The 23,018-nt window shown below is 39.6% G+C and overlaps 1 protein-coding gene across 1 annotated transcript in view; it reads right to left on the reverse strand.

Moving 5' to 3' along the window:
* The window catches only part of kmt2ca (lysine (K)-specific methyltransferase 2Ca), a 114,754-nt gene that overhangs the window by 40,025 nt on the left and 51,711 nt on the right, over positions 1 to 23,018 (reverse strand). The window contains 8 exon segments of the mRNA XM_056738844.1: positions 2,998 to 3,117; positions 7,110 to 7,930; positions 8,027 to 8,140; positions 15,866 to 16,023; positions 16,846 to 17,021; positions 18,645 to 18,759; positions 22,153 to 22,324; positions 22,454 to 22,616. Coding sequence (XP_056594822.1) covers positions 2,998 to 3,117; positions 7,110 to 7,930; positions 8,027 to 8,140; positions 15,866 to 16,023; positions 16,846 to 17,021; positions 18,645 to 18,759; positions 22,153 to 22,324; positions 22,454 to 22,616 — 1,839 coding nt within the window.

Here is a 23,018-nt window from a genome sequence, read left to right on the forward strand (position 1 = left end):
AATGCTCACCACATAGTTAAAATGTAAGAAAGTTATGAAAATGTAATAAAGATATCAAATTCAGTTCAGATAATCAGATTTATTATTAATTGATATTTATCTTCTAGCTATATAATATGTTTGTATAACAATGAAGTTTGAATATATGCACAAACAATGAAAGTACAGTATACGACTGGTGTTATAAACTGGACTTCATGGGGTGTGTACTGTAGGTCTTTAACGCTCTTCACTCTCTATTAGAACCCCACTTTTAGTGTGTTGTGACACTCTGTCTTTATGTTTCTTTACTCTCGCGCTTGTCTTTGCACTATGAGTCTCTGGTGACTCCACACGAGTCTCCAAGTAGCTTCGCTCACATGGCGAGCATCATCGCGCTTTGCAACACAAGTTTCCCTTGGCTCGCCTAAAGTTAAATTTTATTAAAGCTATTAACAGCTTTAAAAAGCGACCTGACTTCTGAAATACCTGAGAAGGAGCTTTATTATATGCAGGCGCAGATAACTGCACCCCATGCACGATGCACGGGTGAGAGAGAAAGCGCAGGACTGGAGCGGATCACAGATTGAAAGAAGGTCAAAAGAATGTTTGATTTGTTAATTTGCTATGTGTGAATTAATTCATGTGTATATTTCATCATGACGCCAAACTTGCAGAGCGCCAAGTTAACCACGCCTACTTATTTACATTCCGCGGAATACACAGATGAGAAAAACGGTATTCGGTCATTCCGCCCAGCCCTAGTGCAAATATAAAAACATCATCACATTGTGTCAACAGACCTTTCATAAATAAATGCCATGCCATTGTACTTCTTGAAGAGATTCTTTCACATAACTAAATAGCTACTTGTACTGGGATTTAGGTCACATTTACAATGTATTCTGTTATTTTGTCAATTTAAAATGATTAAAAATAATAAATACGGCAAACATCTGATTTAGTCACAGAATGAAGATATGCTTTTGGTGCTTAGGACAATTAAATTTGCCAAATCCACCTCCAGCCCAGACATGGCGGAAACTTTCTGGAAGGCACCAGAGTCCCGTGCATCTGTGTTTGTGATACAAACTCATCCATCCGTCCAAAGACCTGAACAGCCGAGACTCAGTTCTGCTCCCTGAACACTACACTGACTTCCAGATCACATTTCAGCTCAGACCTCTGCCAACTCGCTGGCTTTCTGAAGGTGTCACGTTGCGTTTGCATCCCGCCTGAAGCTCTGGCCCAATTCCCACTTCCTCGCAGGTAATTACCTCACTGTAGCCAAGCAGCACTACTCAGACAGCACATGTCAACTTCATTTACTGAGATCGCCTAAGGAAGCTTCGTCTTTACAGTCCGAGTCTCATTTGCGGAAAAATGAATTATGGAGGGCAAAAAATAGACCAGGGTTGAGAAAGGCATTTTTGTAAATCTGCTCGACTCTGAAGCAAGTGGAATAAAACTGCATTTGTGATGAGATATTACTGAAATGGGAGGAATGCAACACTGGCAAATGGGTGTCTCATGCATGTGGAGTGAGGTTTATCCAATGGAGAACACCAGGAAGTTTAAAGACAATATGCAATGACATTCACAATGCATTAACTTCACAAATATTATGCATTTCTGCCATACTAACACATAAAATGACTTAAATTGACTGGATCGTTATGTGGGATCGCCATGATGTGAGTGGGTCAAAGACGAAAAAGGGAATAAGTGTTCCGTTTAATTTAATAGCATTTTTGTTTTTGTGAGGAAAAAATAAATATCATACATTTTGCCTGATTTATAGAAGACGCCGACTAAAATGTCCTTCAATGTAACAATCTAGTCAGGCAAATTTACAACAAAAATCTTTTTATGACATTATAAAAGACTTTTCACATCAAATGCTAATTAGTTGTAATTTTTCTTAATTATTACTATCCTAGGTTTTGCCCATTTGTTAATGCGATTTTTCTACTCATTTAAAGCACAATATAATGTCATATATTTTCATATGCACAAGTTAGAATATGCATATTGTTTGAATTTGTACATAAATATTGTGTTCCACTGAACGACAAATTTAACAATAAATCAACTAAATTGACACTTTATTCTCCAAAAACTTAGTTGAGACCATAAAGTACACATTTTATGTGCTTTCTATGGACATAAAATCACTTTTGAAAATGTATTTTGACGGGGACTTCTTAACATGTTTGACCCTAGTACAAGTGAACATACGCAGACAAACCCTGATCTGCACTTGGTACTGTTAGTCCCAAGAAGGTGTTATCTTTAATTTAAAGAAATAAAAATGTTATCATCATCATTTATTCACCACCATTTGGTTCAAAACCTGTATATGACTCCTCTGTGGAACCCAAAAGACGACAAATTGAGAATTTTTTTTAGAGGTTTTGTGTTCATACAATGAAAGTGTTGTGTGGTTATCGACGTTCTTCAAAATATCCTCTGTTGTGTTCCACACATACAAGTCATACCAGTTTGAAAAGACACGAGGATGAATAAATGACGACAGAATGTCCATGTTTGGGTGAACAATACTTTTAAGAGGAAAGCATTCTATAGGACAAAAACCTGTATTTCTTTGAGCATATTCATTAATACATTTTGTCCATTTTCCCACAAACAAAATACTGTAAATATTTTTACACAGATTGGTGGGATCTTTATCTGCTACACAGTCTCTTATTTTTTCAGAGACTTACAGTATTAGGATTGTGCTAAGATGCCATATCCAATGAAAAAGCATTGTGTTCATATTTAGCAAAACCTTTCCATTGCCTTGTTTATAACAGTCAGTCACTGTATTATTTCCGAAAATCCGTATGACCAAGTCCTCAAATCATATACTGAAAACTAAACCAATTAAAAAGATCACGTTATAGTGCAACCAAATGGAAAAAAACATGGACATGCTGATCTATCCTAAAGTACTACACCAGCAGATATCCACTGACCCACACCCACCCTAAAAGCCCTACAACTCTCATCATTTACCAATCTCATGCTCCAGATGGGCATCCCGTGCTGCGGCCTGGTCTTAGAGTTGTCCCAGGCCTCTGTGCGCTCTGGGGACCAGGATGGCGAACCCACCGCGCTACGGTTACTCCATGCACCCTGAGATAGAGCGGCGGAGAGAGGGGGGGGTTGTAGATTGGTGGTGAGGGGAAAATGAGGGGCAACAAAATGCAGCAACATAAATGTGAAAGCCAGCATAAAGACATCCAGCATATCAAATAAATGCAATACATCCAGATAAAAGCATGCGACTAAACAAATAAAGTGTGAGATTGAGTAGCTTGGGATAAATTTCTGAAACATGACACTGACCTCAAGTAAAACATCTGCGTCTTGGACGTTTGACATAACGGGCTTACAAACGCCAAGCGTGCAGCGCTGGTATGCGTGCGAGTGTCATTCAGAGAGGAAGTGTGCTAAATTAACTTATAATAGAAATCCTTGTGTTTTTTTCCATTGTTGTAAGACATACGTCTCTATGGCAGCAACCTCATTTAATGGTGTGTTTACAAACGAAAGTATGATTATGTCAGCATGACAACGAGTGGTCTTTTGAGATAAACACAGAGAATTATGTCCAGCGTCATGGGGAGCCTATAGCCTGTTTAACAAGCTAATGAGGGTTAGTCGGTGTAACCCATAACACATGCATAACACAATCACTGTGACGACTTTTTGTTTTCCTAAATGAAAATAACTTCAGAATTATAAATAATAAACAACAGCCGGCGGTGGATGCTCTGTACTGTGTTTTATGCTGTCATGTATAGGTTTATCCCAAACTAACAGGTTAAAGGAATGTTCAGGTTCGTTACAAGTAAACTTATATGCTGCTTATGATCATTTTAGTACTTATTTTTTGTTAGTGCTTCTGTTACATTCTGTACATTAATTTGAGTAAGGTTCAATATAATGTAGTCTTTTGATACATTTTCTGTTTACTTTTAAAAACAGAGATGTGCCAAAATCATTATTAGCAGTATTCAATACAGGTGCTTAACAAGGCAAAACTGGTAATTGAACCCAAAGATTTCTTTGCGAAAAAACAAATTCTTAATAAAGTTGCATTATAACAATATAACATTCTTTAAAAATAAGACCAAACAAACACATCACATTAAAAACATGTTAACTCCGAAAGAAGGAAGGATTAGGGGACTAACACTCAAACAAAAATCATGCCAACATGTCTGTGAATACAAAAATGTTAAATTATGAATAATGGTGAATAATGGTGGCGCATTCATTTGCAAATCAACATTCATGCAATGTCAGTTTGGGTAAATGTTGAGAAAGAACATCCAGTCCATCAAAAGAAGAAAACGAAAGAAAGAAACTAAAGAGCTGCACATATTAACTGAAGTAGCTTGGTGTTGGGTAAGTGCCCAAGAGACACTTTAATAAGCCGTAGTTGGAAACATGAAATCTCATTCAACTTCGCCCAACAGACACATATTTTCAAATGAAAAACTTGAAGCCAATCCCAAGAGGACTCCGAACCTTCTAGCAAATTCAGACCGCAAAGTAAGCCTCAGGTTTCTCTGAAGAGAGTCAGCAGGAGTTACTTCAAGAAAACGCTGAAATGCTAAAACATAATTTGCACAACAAAAAAACGTATTCTCTCTCATACACACAAAATAACAAGTGAGCGTGGACACCCTCGTATGCACACTTATACAGAGAAAACCAGAAATCTCAGTTCCCTGATAGCACACATACATCTGGCTGACGTCTATTTGACATCTGCATTTACATCTGCAAGACTTCTACAATACATAGTTTGCTCATCTGCAATACGTCTCGGAGATGTCTGTAAGATGTTTATAAATTAGAATGGATGTAAAGCTGCTCTTTCTAAGATGTTTAGCAGATGTTTTAAAACAGCAGATCTCCAGATCTTTAGCAGACTTATTAGAGACGATAAGACATCTCCGAGACGTATTGCAGATGAGGAAACTATGTATTGCAGATGTCTTGCAGATGTAAATGCAGATGTCACATAGACGTAAGCCAGATGGATTGTGCTTTCTGGGTTGGAACTAATGACAGCCGCCTATCTTTTAAATCAAACTGCGTCCAAAAGAAAACAAACTTGGGCTATACACAAATGCAATTTCACACACTTGGCCATTATACAACATATAATGCAACATTCTGCATGGTCAAAGTTTCTACAGTATGCACTCATGTAAATCTTTCCTCAGGTCATGTTTGTCTTTTTTGTTAAGGTCTACATGCCTAAATGTTCAAAACAACACATCCAGCATAATGGCACAGTCATCTGAACGCAACCTCATTTACAAGGTTTGTTACCATCACAATAACTGCAGAACACAAAGTAAACATACAAGGCATTAAACGTCCCCGAAACCTGACCAATTGCGAAGGGAGAAACTAGCCAAAAACATTCAGTGACATTGTAAGTCAGTGTTGTGAAGAAACGACATGTGGTTGGAGTTAGCAAATTTGCAGAAGCTAACAAAACTGCAGAAACAGCATACAACATCTTAAAGTATATAGAAGAGTGCTGTGCTTGCCATGCGCTAACCAAGCATTGCTGTCATCAATTGCATAGTTGCATAGGGTGCGTTTGGGTCTAAAACCTGTTACACAACAAGCCAACGCATATAAATTAGCCAATGGCTGGCCGCTTTTGATTGTGGGTCTGCCTACGTTTTTATGACGTGATTATGACGTCAGTCCTCGCTGAATTAGAATCTTAGCTTGCCAGTCAGTGAAACAAATCAATCTATAGGCTGTTAACTAGCTTGTATTTTTATTTAACAATAAATACACACTATATTCGCAAATTTGTGTTTAAGCTTTGTTTACAAATTGTATTTCCACAGTTCAAGTTCCTGTTATAGATGGTTTCTAAGCAACAACATCAACAAACGTTACTACGCAGGTAGGCGTTTGTGGACTGCCATAAACTTCCGGTACACGTTCGCAAAAAATAGAATGCCTTTAGATTATATCTGATAAAAAGCAAAAGAAACCGAGAAGCACCTTTACGTGGCTAAACTTGTCTCTCCAATATTTTGAATTTAGACTCCGATACCGAGCTCAATGTACCATACGGTTTCTTTAAATGCGACAAAACTACAGGATCCATTTATTGAATACAATGAATATACAGTAAAATAATAATATTAATTAATATTAACATCAATTAAATAAAATACAAACAGTTATATTATTACAGCCATACCAATAAACAAACACCGACCGGAAGCTTACTGCAGTCAAGGCTCACGCATCCAATGAAACTGTATATACAGTTCTGTACGACAAATACTGCTGGTATAACACAGTTATTTCCATTTGCGAGGGCGCAGAACATGCATGTAGTTGTCCACAGTCTTTGCGATGTGTTCATGTGCAACTTTTTTGCCTTGGCGAGAGACGTGACTTTCCTCACTGTTATATTTTTGGCATGGGTTTGATGTGTACAGGCTTAAGCCAAACAGTGGGGCAGCGGTAAATTTGCTAAACTCCTAATATGCCAAACACTGTAAAATAAAGAACAGTTAAATCTTTGTTTAGCAAGCATGTGTGGATTAACAGCAGAATTTCCTGGATACAAAGACAGGGCAATGCCAGGTTTCATTTAGATTTCTGACAGCCTAGAAGGCCTTCAAAAGTAGTTCCCAGCATCCTCCCTGCTCCCAAACTCAAAGGGGAAATGGGTTTGTGCTGTGCCTTCCAGCTCAGTGAGCAGTTATCGGAATTACACACCTCCGAAAAGACTCCTTTATGTTCCATAAACCCTTGGCTTCTGAGCCAACTCCCACCCCCCACTCTCCCGGGATACCGTGAGTGATGTATTTGAGAAGGGCAGCGGGGGGATTGCGGAGCAGGGGAGAAAGACAGAGCAAGAGAGAGAGTGAGCGAGAAAAAGCCTGAGCCAGACAGAGTTTTTCCAGTGTTAATTAATACACACGACGCTCTGCCACTAATCAATGTGACGAATGAACATGTAAAGCAAAGGAATAATTACTGCACGGCTAAAATTACAGACAGAATCAATGTCCCAAAGAAATCAGGAGACCAAGCAATATGAAAGAATAGCCAAAAAGCAGAGGTTTTACCTGCTTTACCCTCGGTCTTCCAGGTGAAAACTTCCTCTTTGAGATGGCTGGCTTTCCCATACCTATTTTGGGCGTTAGGGGGATGAAGGTGGTGTTGGACACACTGGGGCTGTATATGACTGGGTTTAGGCCATAGGTAGGAGTCTGGTTTTGAGACATCTCCCTGGGAGAGGCCTCTGATGAGAACGGGGACTGTGTCAGCTTGGGGGAGCCTTCGGAGGACATTGACGGGGAATGTTTTAAAATCAGGCTCTTATCCTCAGTGGGAGAGCTGAAACCTGAGAAGCTGTGGTCGCTGACAGGTGTAGTATCCATTTCCACTGTAGAACTGAGCTCTGCAACCGGTGGGACGCTACCGGCTTCAGGTAGTACAGAACTGAGCTCAGGTTCCTCCACCTCCTCCTCTTGGTCTCTTTGTTGGTCTTGCTTTTGTCCATACTCAATACCTTCTCCAATGCTCTGGGCTTCTGGGACAAGCTCTTTATCCTTCACGCTGGAGAGATCTGAGGGACAGACATCCATAGGTTCCTCCTCCTGAGCTGGAGAAAGCTTGGGGGAGGTTTCTTTGGTTGGCAAAGCTGGAAGAGCTTTCGAAACGTCTTCTTTAGGTTCATCCTCTGAAGCTTCAGATGGTGTATCCTCCGTTTCTTTCAACCTCTCTGATGCATCGAGGACATCGTGTTCCTGATCGTGTTCCTCATGAGTGGAAGGAGCCTGAAAGGAGAGCGAAGATACGCCCACCAAAGTGGAGGAGCATGGAGGAGGTTCGGGACCCTCTGTCAGAGTGACCGTCACTTGGATCTCTTGGACAGGTTCAGCAGCTGAAAGAGACACAGTAATCTAAGGGCTTTGTATCTACAGAAAACAATATTACACAACACTAAAAACAAAAAGGCATGGCCTTGAAAAACACTTACATGACAGAAACTCTTCTGGAACTGAAGGAAGTGGACTAGCACTGGCCTCTGGCTCCAATTCTACTTCCTCCTCTACCTCATTCACTTCCTCAAAACCCATGAAGACATCTAAAGAGAGTCAAGAAGTGTTATGTTAAACCAATGAAATACAAAACTGTGTTTCTGAGTTACAATAAACGTGTCTGGAGAAGCACTCCAAGTATCTCCTCTCAATTTGCGATCACAACACGCAACATTTTCAACACACAGCACACAGCCGGTGAACCATTCTATATAATAAAATATCAGGTAATCTAGAATGCTTATTTAATGCAAAAAAAAACAGGGTCTGTCTGTGACTTATTATGATTTATATAAGTTAACAATGCCCCTGCAGTAAGCTGGGGTGGTATTCTGAGAGCATTAAAATCACTGCTGAAAGGATTCAGTAGGCAAGAAATTACACTTATATTGTCTTCGTATCAATATTACACGTGTGTGTAAAACTGTCCTGCCCGCTGCCCCATCATCCATTCACGCTTCTATCGCTCTGAACAGACAAGAGGAATACTTGAGCAGCGTCACCATGACAACAAATTTCCCTGTCCTGCTCTCTCTCTGCTGATACACGAAATAAACATGAGTCATGTTCTCAGCTCTTCCTCGCTCAGGACCAAAGAAACAAAAACAACGGTTGAAAAAACCTCCTAACCTTAAACATGCAACATTTCAAGAGTTAAAGTCCTTGGACGTAATTAGGGGGATTTTGAGGTGACAAAAGAGCAAAATAAATCAAGTCCCAGTTTCTTGAGGTGTCATTCTGAAAGGTTGTATACACAACAGTAGCCGGGTTTCCACCCAAAGTTGCGAATTTAGCTAATGAGCAAAATTGGAATATCGCATAAACATTTTCAAATAAGCACCGTTTCCATCCAACTCATCAACGGTCACTTCCTAGTAAACTGCCACTAAAAATATGTAAGAAAAGTACACTGAATATAATGATTTTCATATAGAATAATACTTGAGCAAGCATACGATTATGAAACACAATAAATGCTGTGCTTTTGTGGATGCCTGCTGTTCGGGAAACACATTCGTGACAGTTCTAAGAGGCAATTACACAAATACTTTGCTCAGGCATTCAAGAATGAGCGTAACAACATTTCTGATGCTGTGTAACAAGATCAGTACTCTGGTTGGTCAGGTTAGGCCGTCTCATAGTGCAATTACGTGGCTTTTTGGAGGAATTTATTCAGCAAATGCGTTTCCATCTCCCATTATTTGCATTAACCCTTTTTCTCAATAATGAAAAACCACCTCAAGCGAGCGTAAAAACTTTTTTGCGAATTATGAGTTTTTAATTCGAAATTTGTCGTTTGCATCAATCGTTTCTTATGCGAAAATTCAAAATGCAAATAAAGCCAGAGTGATAGAAACCTGCTTACGGTCTTAATCTAAAAACAGAAAATGAGTAATGTGTTTGGGTTGTTCATTTAGAAGACAACATAGTTTTGGGTGCCTGAAAATGCAGACGTTTAAAAATAGGTTTGTGTGCAAGTTTAAAAAGTCATCTGTGTGTGAAGTAGAAAATGAAAATATGTGACAACTTATGTCATGTGCACATTACGTGCTTCGTTACCGTGTGAACATGATTATTTTGAAAACGTCTCCTGTCTGCTTAGTGTTTAAAAACTGCAATTTTCTGTTTTGTTTTGCCTGTAGTTGTTTTGTTAACATACTTTAAGATGCTTATTAAACAGTATAGAAAGTATATCAAACATTATTGCTCCTGTATGACATTTCGCTTATTGCTCCCTGAACTCTCTGTAAGTCGCTTTGGATAAAAGCATCCGCTAAATGACTAAATTAAAATGTGTAGAAAGAATTCAAATGTATTTAGTGCTTTAAATTTATGCTTTTTCTTTGTTATGCGGTCCAAGTCATTGATTTCCTATACTTAAAAAAAAAATCTGTTTAGTTATGAAAGAAATGAATTATGTTGAAAGAACTATTTTCCTCTGTTACACTATGTCCACACTGGATAAAAGACAACAGAATGCATTGGAACCCAATGGATGCCACGCCGTGTCTGATGTAGACACGGTGTAACCCAATTCTAACATTGAAATGCCTTCAGATTAAAAGTTTTCAAGAAATTGAAAAACATTTCAGGCCTGTGACACTAAACTTATGAATGGTAGTGTTTGTCCAAGGTAGTGACATAACATGACCACTTTTTTAACCCAGCTCTTATTTGGCAGTCTTATTTGAGTAATGGTTTGTGTGGAATGAGTTCAAGTGTGGTGGGGTCAGGATACAGTGTCAGGATGATCACGCATCAGTCAAAAGTGCTGAAGGAATGTTGTTTGTGTTGTCCTGATAACATATCCACACTAACACTTCACTAGCACTGCAAAGCATGATGAAAGCCTCACTGCTTCAGAGTTGCTGACTATTTTTAACCCAGGAGGACAAGTCATGGTCTAAAGAACACCATTCCCTCCCCTACTACCATGCTTTAAAGAAAACACTCAAGGTTTATCAAAATGTACTCACTCACCCCAGCTCCAAAATGTCATTTTCTTCCCCCCAAAAATCACTAAGATTGACCGCTGATAACAAAATTATATATTCTCCAAATACTCCCACCCTTCCACGGCAATTTGGCAGCCCAACAATAATAAACTGCTGAGCTACAGTACAGTCCATCCAGTGATGTGTGAAAACTACTGTAGATATGCTCCCCTGTACATATAAACAGGCCTTAGGGGGTCTCAAGCGGACATACAGAGTTCAAACACAGAGGAAAACTGCTGGGATCATGAGGAACTGATGGCACAATGACTCCAGCCTGACAGACAGGACACATTTAAGGAGAATACTGACACATCTAAACTCCAGAGAGACCAGAAGAGAGCCGCCGGCTGATCTCAGCACACTGACACGCTATCAGTGCTTATCAGGTGAACTCTCACGAGTCCTTCACTCACAAATCCTCACCTGACGGTGTCACCTGGCAGCTCTCCTCCAGAGTAAAGCAGATGAATGTAAAGGCTTGTTTAAACCCAGTGTGGATTTGACATCAGACGGCCTATAGCCTGCAGTCGAATCCGCGAACACTTCCCAAGATCACAAGACCTGGAATCAGCCAGTCTCCCATCAGCCATCTGTGCACGAGTCCAGGTGACGGTGTGTGCCGGATAATGTGAGTGAGCGCAGCGGAAGATCTTTTGGGCTGTGTCAGGATGACTCACCGACGGCAACAAGCGTCCGTGACAACAGAAGCCGTCGTCAGATGGACAGTGGAGTCGTTTTACAGCACCCATGGGAAAATACCCATCTACTGACCGTGTGATACAAGCTCTGAAATCACCTGCTCGTGTGTGTGCGTGCTGAGTACACAAACACACAATTATCTTTAAATTTACTCTGTAGTCGATACTAGGGTCAAATGAGCAGTTTGCATTTTTATTAGAAAATAGGATTTTTGCATTTATTTAAATTATTTTATTGCTTGCACTTTATCGTTAATATTTCTTTATTACTTTATAATACTTGTAGAATGATTTGAAAACCCAAAACATAAGGTGCGACACAATTTATTCACCATTCTACGCCATTTTGTAGTAGAATCAGTGTGAGTAGTGTGTTCACTATGAAAATAAAAAAATATAAGAGGTGACCCGGATGATGCGCTCGTTCAACAGAAAATATGAATATAGAAGTTTCGCTTACATAGAGGACGTGAGGCACGGCTATTAGGCGCTGCGAGAGCAAAGTTCTCCCGTGGAGTTAAGCTTTAATCGATGGGCAGAACAGATACAAATTATATGAAAAGTAGAATGTACAGCTTGAGTTTAATGACATGCAATTTATGCAGTCATTTGACATCGTCTGGGAAACCTAGTAAGTAGGACGAACCTCCTTAAATAAATCGACCCTCTTTAAATTCATACACTACAGTGCATATTTTAAATACACAGTGTATAATATTTGGGACACAGTAATTTTTTATTTAATTCAAAAATGCATTAGTTACAAGCAAGTATTTGGTTACTATTTAAATGAGTACTAATTTAAAAATAACTATATATTTAAGAGAGAGTTTTTACCCTAAAGTTTGCTTATTCACAACAAATTGCAGCGTGATGATGCTGTAAAGAAAGGTTACTTCCACATCCAAAGGAAATCAATCTGTCAGGCTTCGGATATCACATCCATGGTTAAGGTAACAAATTAAAGATTTGTTTATAATACGTTTGATCGCTTAAATTCAAATTATTTTATTTAATTCCATTCAATTTGAATGAAACTCTAAATCCCAAATTGATTTGACAATACAGTTGTCACTGTGTCACTGTGAATTTTCTTGGGGGCTTGCATGAGACATTTGTTGTACATGGCAGTTTTGTATGATGTAGCGCACCTTCCATGGTTTTTATAGAAGTTAAACCAAAAATTGAGGATAATGTGAATAGGAAACCACTGACAGACCGCGTCACTGGGTAAATTTCAGATAACTCTGTATTTCCATACAATAGAATAATAAAATAGAATTAAATTTTTAACATTCTTTTACCGTTTTGTGGATATTTCAATCCAGAAATCATTATCCTAATATTGCTGTGGTATTGCAAATCATACAAGTTCACTAGTATTGATATCGTACTTTTTCATTTTTGCCAGTCCTAGTGTTTACGTGTTTTTGTGTGTGTGCTGAAAGACATGTTGACTGTGTGTGTGTTTATCAGGAAGTGGGGGTGTGGTAGTTTTGGTTAACAGGTGGGCGTCTCTTGTCTTCATAAGTGCTCTCTCTCGCTCTCTCGCTCTCCCTCTCTCTCGCTCTTTTTTTTTCTCTCTCTCTCTCTCTTGGGCTCAACAATGGGATGATTGCTTCCTCTAGCTGTTGGCAGTGACCCAATGCATTGCTGCTGGCAAGCCTGGCTTTACAAAGAGCTCTTATACTGCAGGGTCTGATCGCATCCTTTTCTGCCAACCACTTGCCAACATACATCAACTCAACACCATGAGCCCACAGGGGGAAAATCATTGGTAATAAATAAGGTGCAGTTGGGGGATGGAAGATTCATCTCGCTTCTATTGGGCTGGAGGATGAGTCCATTGTCGTTACGTCTGATAATAATGGGCAAAAAGAAAATAAGACTTGCTTTTAGTATTTCAGGGCCTCAATGATAGGACGCCAGCTGGGGCCGTAGGCACAGGAAGCTGCTAATAGATGCATTCTGTTTTCCTTTCTTTAGTGGCAGAGTTTCAGAGAGCTTTCTAGACCTCCAGCGATCCAGACTTTGAGCCTATTAAAGATACTTTAGGGCGCCAGTTAAGACCACATAAAATGACATGACAAAGCCAATTTTCTGCCCCATCCTGACATACTTCCCTTTGAAACAGGAATTCGGGGCTTGCTCTAGTTCATTTTCATAGAAAGTAAATAATTGTAAATACAACATCAAAAATAAATGAAAATCAAGATCTCTAAATATTCTCCATATAATGCATAGGCTAAATGTCTACTACTGGCCTGAACATTTAAATTGGATATTAAGCAGAGTATGACATGTCCAAGTTTCCTTTGCACAAAAAAACATGGCATACATTATAAAGATGTTGAGAGTTTATGTTGCGTCAGCGTTTCCTTACCTGCACACATACTCAGCTCTCCTGCTAAACTGACAAACCCACTGTAATTCCAGTTAGGCCCATGCATTACATCTCTGTCACATTCAATGCCAGTCTCAACCAACCCTTTTTTACATTATCCTCCTGAGTCAACCAACCAGTGCTCAACATCACTAAACACACAATGCCATTGCAGCTGACCAACAGTAGAACACTGCTGTCAAAAAATCAAGTAGACCTGAGTGGTATGAAAGTATAGGAAATATAGGCCGTTGTGACAAAATAAAATGTGAACTGCAACAGACTATTTCATATACATTATAGATATTGCGAGTGAGGCTGACAAAGAAATGAAGACAAAAATACAGATCAACAGAACCCACAACCAAATCCAAAGCAGGAGGAGGAGTGTATTAAAGGGCCGCAAACCCAGAAAATGCACTTTTAAAAGTTTATCTACCAGAAATTGAGTCGCCAGCATGTGTGCAGAAACACCCTGTAGTTATACAAATTCATCTATTCTTCTTTTTGTAATCTCCTTTAAACCACAACAGTGACACAAAGCAGGCTGTTGAGGATTCCCTAACAATCTGATATCACATTGTTTAGGCCTGCCCATGACCCCTCAAAGACTCCACCTTATGAGCCGGTAGCTTCACCTTTCGCCAGAGACACGCTGTCAACCATTTTCAGGCAAGAGCAAATGTTGTCACTAGCCAGCGACAAAAATGTCTAAGAAATTTTCGAGAACTCTACGTCCGGGCAAGAAGCACTTTTTTCGGATCGACAAAGCAACATTTACCGGCCCGTATCTCCGGTCTGGAAAGACTTAAGAGAAACAAGCCAGGATTTGTTGGAAATGTCTACGCCGGGGCATTCGAATGACGCTGACCACGAATCGAAGCAAACCCTAGGTCGGGAGCTAGAGCTTCCGGTAGCTGGAATTGTAGAAAAATCTAAGCTCCGGGACCCGGTGGCCTTAAAGTATAGCACGGGTTTCCCCAAATAAAAATGATTCTCAAGAGTGGATCAGTACTGGCTGTTCGCGATCAAGCTTCATCTCCGGAAGAAGTAAGTATTACACATCGCTTTGAAATAGCCTTTCTTTAATAATGTGTTTAGCATGTTAGCGGCTGTTGTGTAAATGTTCCCGGCTAAACCGGAGACTTTACATTGGTCCAAAGACAGGAGTTATGTCGTAATGTAAGTGGTAAAACGCAGAGCGCCCCTCGGTTCAGAAGACTTGTGACCGACATAATTTCTGTAAAGCTTATTCATTACAACGAAAGAAAGTTATGGCACTGTCTTTCTCTGTGAGTTCAGTGTGTTCTCGTATGTCCTAAGTGCGACAACAATTAGAACGGATAGAAACAGAGTTTGCATTTGTAAGACAACCTGGTTGGTGATCTTTACATACCTGTCAGACATATATAAGTACTCTGAATGCATGCACATGACTAATCATCAATAGTCAACATTTCATACAGCTATGTTGTTCTAGCTATGTTTTTGTCTTCTCCATTTAATCCGTATTTATGAACAAGGCATTGAGGTGATTTTTATTGCAGTTAGTGTATGGTATTGGTTGGATAAGGCAATTCATACATAATTGCGCATTCCGGCATATTGCTTGTCTCAATGTAATCCAAATCACATGTGTAAGAGCTCTACGTCATATTTTGCATTCTGGAAGGGGAGCAGCAGCTCATTTGCATTTAAAGAGACGCACACAAAAACAGTGCGTTTTCCATTGCAGCCACATATGGCTATGTACAACAAATTGTAATAAAAGATATGTGTTGTATTTTGAGCTGAAACTTCACAGGGACATTCTGGGTATACCACTGACTGTTTTTAAATTGTAGAAACCCCCCTGGATTTGCAGCCCTTTAATTTTTTTAGCATATGTGGCGTAGACACATAAGTTTCTAAAAATACATAAACATACAACTCTATTTAGTTATTTATCATTACTGTGAAAAAGATGATAATTTACGTATAATTTTTAGGGGTCATACCGCCCACGCTTAAAACTAAGCTGGATTTCAATAGAGTAAAATGATAATGCTGAGCATCTCTTTAGCTCATGTGCAACCTGCCAAAATCACACTTTTCCATCTCCTTTTTTTTGTAAAGCTAACAATGCAATGGTGATGACTGCTGTAATATTGCCAGACGGACGGCAAACAAACCCATCACAAATATGGACTCACCCTCAGGCTGGCTCTGGGTCAGCGAGCGACGTCTCCTGGCGGCTGACAGTCTGATCGTTCCCAGTCTCTTCCACCACCTGGTTACATACGCTGCAGGTGTAACCATCCTTCACCAGGCCATCCGGGTCAGAACCCTCCTGTCTCTCACAGTCCACATGAACCCATCTGAGAGAGAGAGAGAGAATTACACAATGAACTCCAACGCCCCAGTCTATGATTAGAAACCTTTGACCTGATCGCAGACAGCAGGAGAGCGTACGTCTACTTTTGGCACTAATCATATCTCTATTTTGACAAAATACAAGCAAAAACTCTGGGCAGAGCAGAGGCTGATGTGTATTACAAGCAGAAAACTGTATACCAGCACCAGAAATCTTGAGGGAAAAAATAACAACTAAGGGTACGAAGTACTAGATACTAATTACGCAGACATAGTATATAGTTCCTAAAATACTTTGACATAATAAATTGCAAGGATCTTTGCACACACCATGACTTATTTTAGTTCAGAGATGACACAGATTAACAGCACTTGTGTGAATACTGCGCTATAACACATTAGCCTTTCATTAAATCTGACCTCTCGTGAATCCTCAAAGCAAGATCATCAAATCCATTAGATGAAGAATTGACACGCACACATTTACACAAAGACTCATTGTGTCACTCTCAAAGCCAGCGGTTCAATTTCAATGCTGTACAGATCTGTGTGAATTTCCAGTGTTTCTATTGGTTGATATTGGTCTAAGAAGGCAATGCAGATTAAATCAATACTCTTCATGCTCACAATAGCTCTGGCACTACATTCAGTCAGTATTCATGTTTATAAAAATCATGTTATAAGATGAACAGTTGTGAATCTGGTGATGATTGCTCAGAGATCAGACGCTTATCATTTGTATGACATATCCATGTTAGTGTTAACATTTCAGAGGCTATTATAGATATTCAAGGCACAAAGTGGTTCTTTTTCAAACAGTTTCTTACCTCTTGCAGGTAGGGCAGGTGTGTTTGTCTGTAGGGTTGTCTGTACTTTGACTCCGTCCACAGATGAGACAGAGAAGAGCTGCTTCCTGTTGTTGTTGACATCCCTCACATATCAGACCATTTGAAGACCATTGACCTCTGGCTCTTATGCCACACTGAGCACATGTCCGACAGTTCTGCAATAACACAACCATCATTTTCATATCTTAAAAAACACACCTACATTAAAATCATAACTGTTAAACAAACTAAGGTGAGACAGTTTTCTTAGTTTTTTTTCTGATTACGTTGGGCACAATGTATGAGTACGTTATTCTAAAGAAACATATATTTTTCTGTTGTAGTTATTTTCAACTACAACAGAGCGCTCCGCCAAAAACGTGAGGCGTGCAGCAGGCGGCAAGAACGCGAGGCGCCTAGCGCGCATTAGCAGCGCGCAAAACGGTCCCTGCCAACTAACAGCAAAAGATGCGTTCTGTCTGATCAGGCCCCTAGTCTGGCATTATTGTCAAAAAAATACATAAACATCCATCTCTAAAAGTGCAAGCAACACAAATGTTGTTTTATGTAAAAACACAGTTGTTTTGTTTTCATAAAGTCAATGATAAAATAGTCTATATATTAAATAATCATGTGGCCACTTTTAACACTTATTTTACACACGTTTATTATTCATTTTTTTGTTTTTTAATACAGACAATAAAATACATTTTAAAGCCTGGTATTAATGTAAAGACAGAGAAGTAACTCAAAAGGACAAATTCTGACTATCTATATTTTTAGAAAGACAGCCATCACACCAGTGAGCAGAAACAGCTGATCTACATCTGTTAATGACTAACAATCAGGACTGTGCACTTTCTGGGCATTCTCAAAAACCTCAATTCAGATTTACATGTAAATTCTACAGCTCCAAAAAATGTAAATCAACTTTATCAGCCTCCATATCAGCACTTGATAGGAGGAAAGCTGTAAAAAAAAATCATCACAATTTGAGACAAATCAATAAACAGACACTTAAAGCTCATCACGGACAGCCTGTCAGGACACTGAAGAATCGACTCTTATGATCACCCACAGACTCTTAGCAGTTAAAAAGCCTCTCCAGTATCTAGTTACTGCTCAATTCTGATGACAGCAAGAGCTTCCTCAACACCTGCACCAAGTGCAAAACAGAGACCGAAGAAGCCAAAAGAGATCTGGTTCAGATCTGGTTTTTATTTTATTTATTTATTTTTACACATGCATGCGTGTAGGATTGATTATTAAGCTCTAACCACAATGCCCCATTTGAAGAGCAACTCATTCTAAATGAAATTACTTCAGTGGTTTACATTTCTAAAATTAGTAGTAAGGCTCATAAATTCAGAATGCAGTGTGATCTCATTAGCTGGAGTTCATGTCAGTGAAAAACAAATGCTTAACCTGAGTGACGAATTCACAGATATCTCACCAGAACCACTACGGTAAAACTACACAGCTCAGCATGCACACGAACCGCAGAAATATGAAACAAACACAAACAACAAAAAAGCAGGAGTTCTGAGAGTGTGTTCGAATGCTGCTGATCCAGAGGCTTAAAGCATGAATCAAAGTGCTGCAAGAGCTTCTTTCTTCTCACAGCAGGTCCGAAAGCCTGTCAAGCACTTCATCCATCCACCAAGACAACTGCAATAAAACAACTACATGCACAAAGGCTATTTTCAACCACTAAAAAAACTCCTGTCCTCACCGTCCCGCTGTGGAATATTCCCAAACACCACACCACAAGCAGAGTCTATACACACACACAAGCTTACCTGGCACCTCCAGCCGCTGGTGGGTAAGGCATCCATGACAGGCTGTAGACAGAAGGTATGATAGCCTTTATCACACAAATCACACACCAGCATCTTGTTGTCGTCCCCTGGGTTCCTGTAAACCAGAGGAAAAGAACAAGAAGAACAGATTAAGGATAGCACGTAGGTAAGCAGGATTCAAGTTGCTTTTATCCTCCCTGCTGAGGGTCCTTCTTATACGTCACAAGTTTTCCTTTTGTGTTCCTCATAAGAATGCAAGTCATGGGTCCAGAATGACTACAGAGTATAAATAACATTCACAATGATAAACCATTTTCTATCAATCAACGTTTGACTTTTTCCAGCATCAGTCAATAAGAATACTGGTATCTGCAGGATGGTTAGTGTTCAATCATGAAAAAGCTAATAGTGACCACCAATTACCACAACAAGGACAGTCTTCCATCCTCTGTCCAACAAAACCTGACTTTCTACAACAAATGGCCCATTACACTCTCCACATGAGTAATAACATTCTCACGGTTGCTTTTCTGAGACCAAACATGTCTGTGTGGTAAACCACCAGTGAGATTTATAGAGCTGAGAGGAGGTTCAGGAGGTTGACTCATTTTCAGGCCTGTATTTTCATCAAGTGCAAAACCACACGAAAAGAGAACGTCATCTGATATTTACAGCTGCGCTGAGCCATTAACAGCCATTTTCACATCTACAGAACATGTTCTCGCTCTGTACACCACACATTGTTAGAGCACATCGCACTGGAAAGAAGAATTAATCTGGACTCTATTTATTACTGGTGTTCACCAAGGCAAGAAAGCTCAAAAACACCCCAAGAAGTTTGCAAAATGCACTAATATATGTATGAACAGCGGGGAAAATAAGTATTTGACACATCAGCATTTTTATCAGTAAGGGGATTTGTAAGTGGTCTTTTGACACAAAATTTCCACCAGATGTAGCCATCAAGCCAAATATTGAATTCATAGAAAGAAATCAGAACATTTAAGTAAACAAGTTCAGTCATAATAAATAAAGTGAAATGACACAGGGAATAAGTATTGAACAAACTTTATTTAATACTTTGTAGAAAAGCCTTTGTTGGTGATTACAGCTCAGGAGTGATTCTGACCCATTCTTCCACACAAATGGTCTTTAAATCTTGAAGGTTCCTTGGGCCTCTTTTATTAACTTTGATCTTCAGTTTTCTCCATAGATTTTCTATGGGATTTAGGTCAGGTGATTGACTGGGCCATTCAAGCAGCTTGACTTTCTTTCTTTGAAACGACTTCATTGTGTCCTTGGCCTTGTGTTTGGGATCATTGTCTTGCTGAAATGTCCACCCTCTTTTCATTTTCAGCTTTCTGGTAGATGGCAGCAGATTTTTATCCAGAATGTCCCGGTACATTTCTCCATTCATCCTGCCTTCAATGATATGAAGTCTGCCAGTACCCCTTGCTGAAAAGCAGCCCCAAACCATGATGCTTCCACCCCCAAACTTAACTATTGGTATGGCGTTCTTGGGGTGGTGGGCAGAGCCATTTCTTCTCCAAACATGGTGTGTAGAATGACTGCCAAAAAGTTCAATTTTGCTTTCATCTGACCATACTATATTCTTCCAATAATCCACAGGCTTCTCCAAATGGTCTTTCGCAAACTTTAACCGAGCCTCAACATGCTTTTTGTTCAGCAATGGAGTCTTGCGTGGTGAGCGTGCATGGATGCCATGGCGGTTCAGTGCACTGCTTATAGTTTTCTTTGAAACAACAGTACCTGCTGATTCAAGGTCTTCCTGAAGTTCTGCCCGAGTGGTTCTTGGCTCTTGGAGAACTCTCCTGATTATTCTTTGGACTCCTCGGACAGGGATCTTACGTGGAGCACCTGATCGTGGCCGGTTTATGGTGAACTGATGCTCTTTCCATTTCCGGATAATGGCCCCCACAGTGCTCACAGGAACATTCAGCGTTCTGGAAATGCGCCTATAACCATTCCATCAAAATGCTTTTTAACGATAGGATTACGAAGATCTACAGAGAGTTCTTTGCTTTTACCCATCATGAAGTCTTTCCTGTTTGCCTCCTAGGTAATGAGAAGCCTTTATAGGCCATCAATTAGAACAAAAGCAGCTGATATCAATTAGTACTGATAAGGGGCAGGGTTTCTCTCTCAATACTGACAGACTTCAGGTGATCTCCTGCCTTTCTATGCCATTTTGCACCTTGTTACCTTCATGTTCTTCAATACTTGTTTCCTGTGTCATCTCACTTTATTTACTATGACTGAACTTGTATACTTAAATGTTCTGATTTCTTTGTATGAATTCAATATTTGGCTTGATGGCCACATCTGGTGGAAATTTTGTGTCAATAGCCCACTTAGAAATACCCTTACTGATAAAAATGCTGATGTGTCAAATACTTATTTTCCCCGCTGTATATATATATATATATATACATACATTGACAGAACCATAAAACTCTCAGCACTGATGGCACATGTCCACTCTAAACTGACTGACCTCAATGCTGCAGAGAACTGTAATGCAACATCTTATGTCAAATACCACAACATCTGCCATAAGATTCTTGAGTTTAATATTCTCTTCTAAAATAATGTCAAATTCTATTGGGGAAACGGATCTCTATGGAGAGATGTCAATCAAACTCTATTGTTATATTTCTCTGCTATTGTGTCCCAACTGCACATTCTTTGATATCTTCTGTTTGGTCTCTTCAGCTAGACTCCTCAAAACAGCATAAAAAGACATCTAATGTAAGATGAAGTAGATTTCTCTGAGTGTATGAGTGTGGGTGGGGGTGTTGAAAAGCGGGATGAAAAAAAACTAAAAAACGAACTCCCTAATGGTTGCCATGCATTCACAGCATAGATACTGTAACACTAAATCTAAATTTAACTAAAGCAAGCTGTGTTGCCGGGCCTATATTATTTAAACAAATTCTTTAGATTTATTTTGTACTATTTATTTCTTAAAACCATCCATGGGTTTGAAATGTTTAGTAAGTTTATTAGTGTCTTATTGATCAGCAGCAATAATGGTGCAACCGTTCTATATGCCCAGACAGATTTCAATACACTTTTCAGCTTTATTTATTATTTAACTCATGGTGACATTTCAGAAAAGCCGGTGTAAACCTTTTTTTGGTTTTCTTGTGGTTTAACCGCTCATCTGTGTGTCTTCTTGACTATAACTGCATTATATGTTTAATGTATCACAGTGCGTTTATTTTTTTAATGATAACATTAAACACCAAACTGGCACCACAATATTTCAAATCAACATTTGGGGTCCACTTTTAAACCTATGTGACAAGTGGTCAAGTAATAAGCTTTGCGTCAAAGTCCTGATCACCCAGCTGTGGTTTATTTTGTAATAACAACCGTCTGGATGTCCACTTACCCTTACTTAACACTCTATTGCTCATGTGATGTTGCCTAACACAAACACTGGATTAACATGGCTAATTCATGACCGGCCGTTCTGGATACTCACTTGCACGCGAGACAGACTTTACATTCGGGGCACTGCCAGCCTGCCCTCTTAAGCGGTGTTATTGTGATGTCCAGACACAGCGCGTGGTAATGCTGGCCACACGTACAGCAGAACAGTAGGTCCAGCAGATCTCCAGGGCTGTCACACACCACACAGCGCACATCATCTTTAGCTGAAGAGAGAGAAAAATAATAGAATATCTCATATTCACACAAGTGCTGCTCGGGTCTTTCAAAGTTATATTCAAAGAAACATCAGTAAGGCATCTAGGGAATGTGTGTACTGTAAAAAAGAAACTCACATCGTATGAGAGCTTGTTGGATGTGGTCTGAGCAAAGGACAGTACATTTCTTCATGTCCTGGAAGGTTCCGGCAGCAGCTGCGCATGGGTAATGATACGAGCGCCCACAGCTCTCCTCACAACACTTCATAGAGGCTCCAAGGCGCTTACAGTATGCACAGCACTACCAAGAGAAATAAACACAACCTTCCTTGTAACTTATATTTTAGGGTACATTTGTGTATATATAAAACATTATTAGACTATTTTTTGAGTTTCTAGGGTCAATCCAGTGAAATGTTTCTCTTGAACTGAATCTGAATCTCTTTTGCATCAGCCTTGAGTGCACGTGTAGTCTAAAAACCTAGACCTTCGATGGTAAGGTCAGGCAGCAGGCTATTAGCTGAGCCTTGGTGATCCTCTTGCATGGCTGTTTGCTCATTACATTGTTCTCCCGTGCATTTTTCAGGATCAAGGCAAATGCCATTCAAAATAAGGCCACGAATGACGACTGGCCAGACATTTAAATCAACAGTATGAAAAAAGCACTCGCACTTTGAATAATAGAGGACACCAGGGCCTAAAA

Source organism: Triplophysa dalaica, chromosome 23 (genome assembly GCF_015846415.1).
Source record: "Triplophysa dalaica isolate WHDGS20190420 chromosome 23, ASM1584641v1, whole genome shotgun sequence".
Lineage (NCBI taxonomy): Eukaryota > Metazoa > Chordata > Actinopteri > Cypriniformes > Nemacheilidae > Triplophysa > Triplophysa dalaica.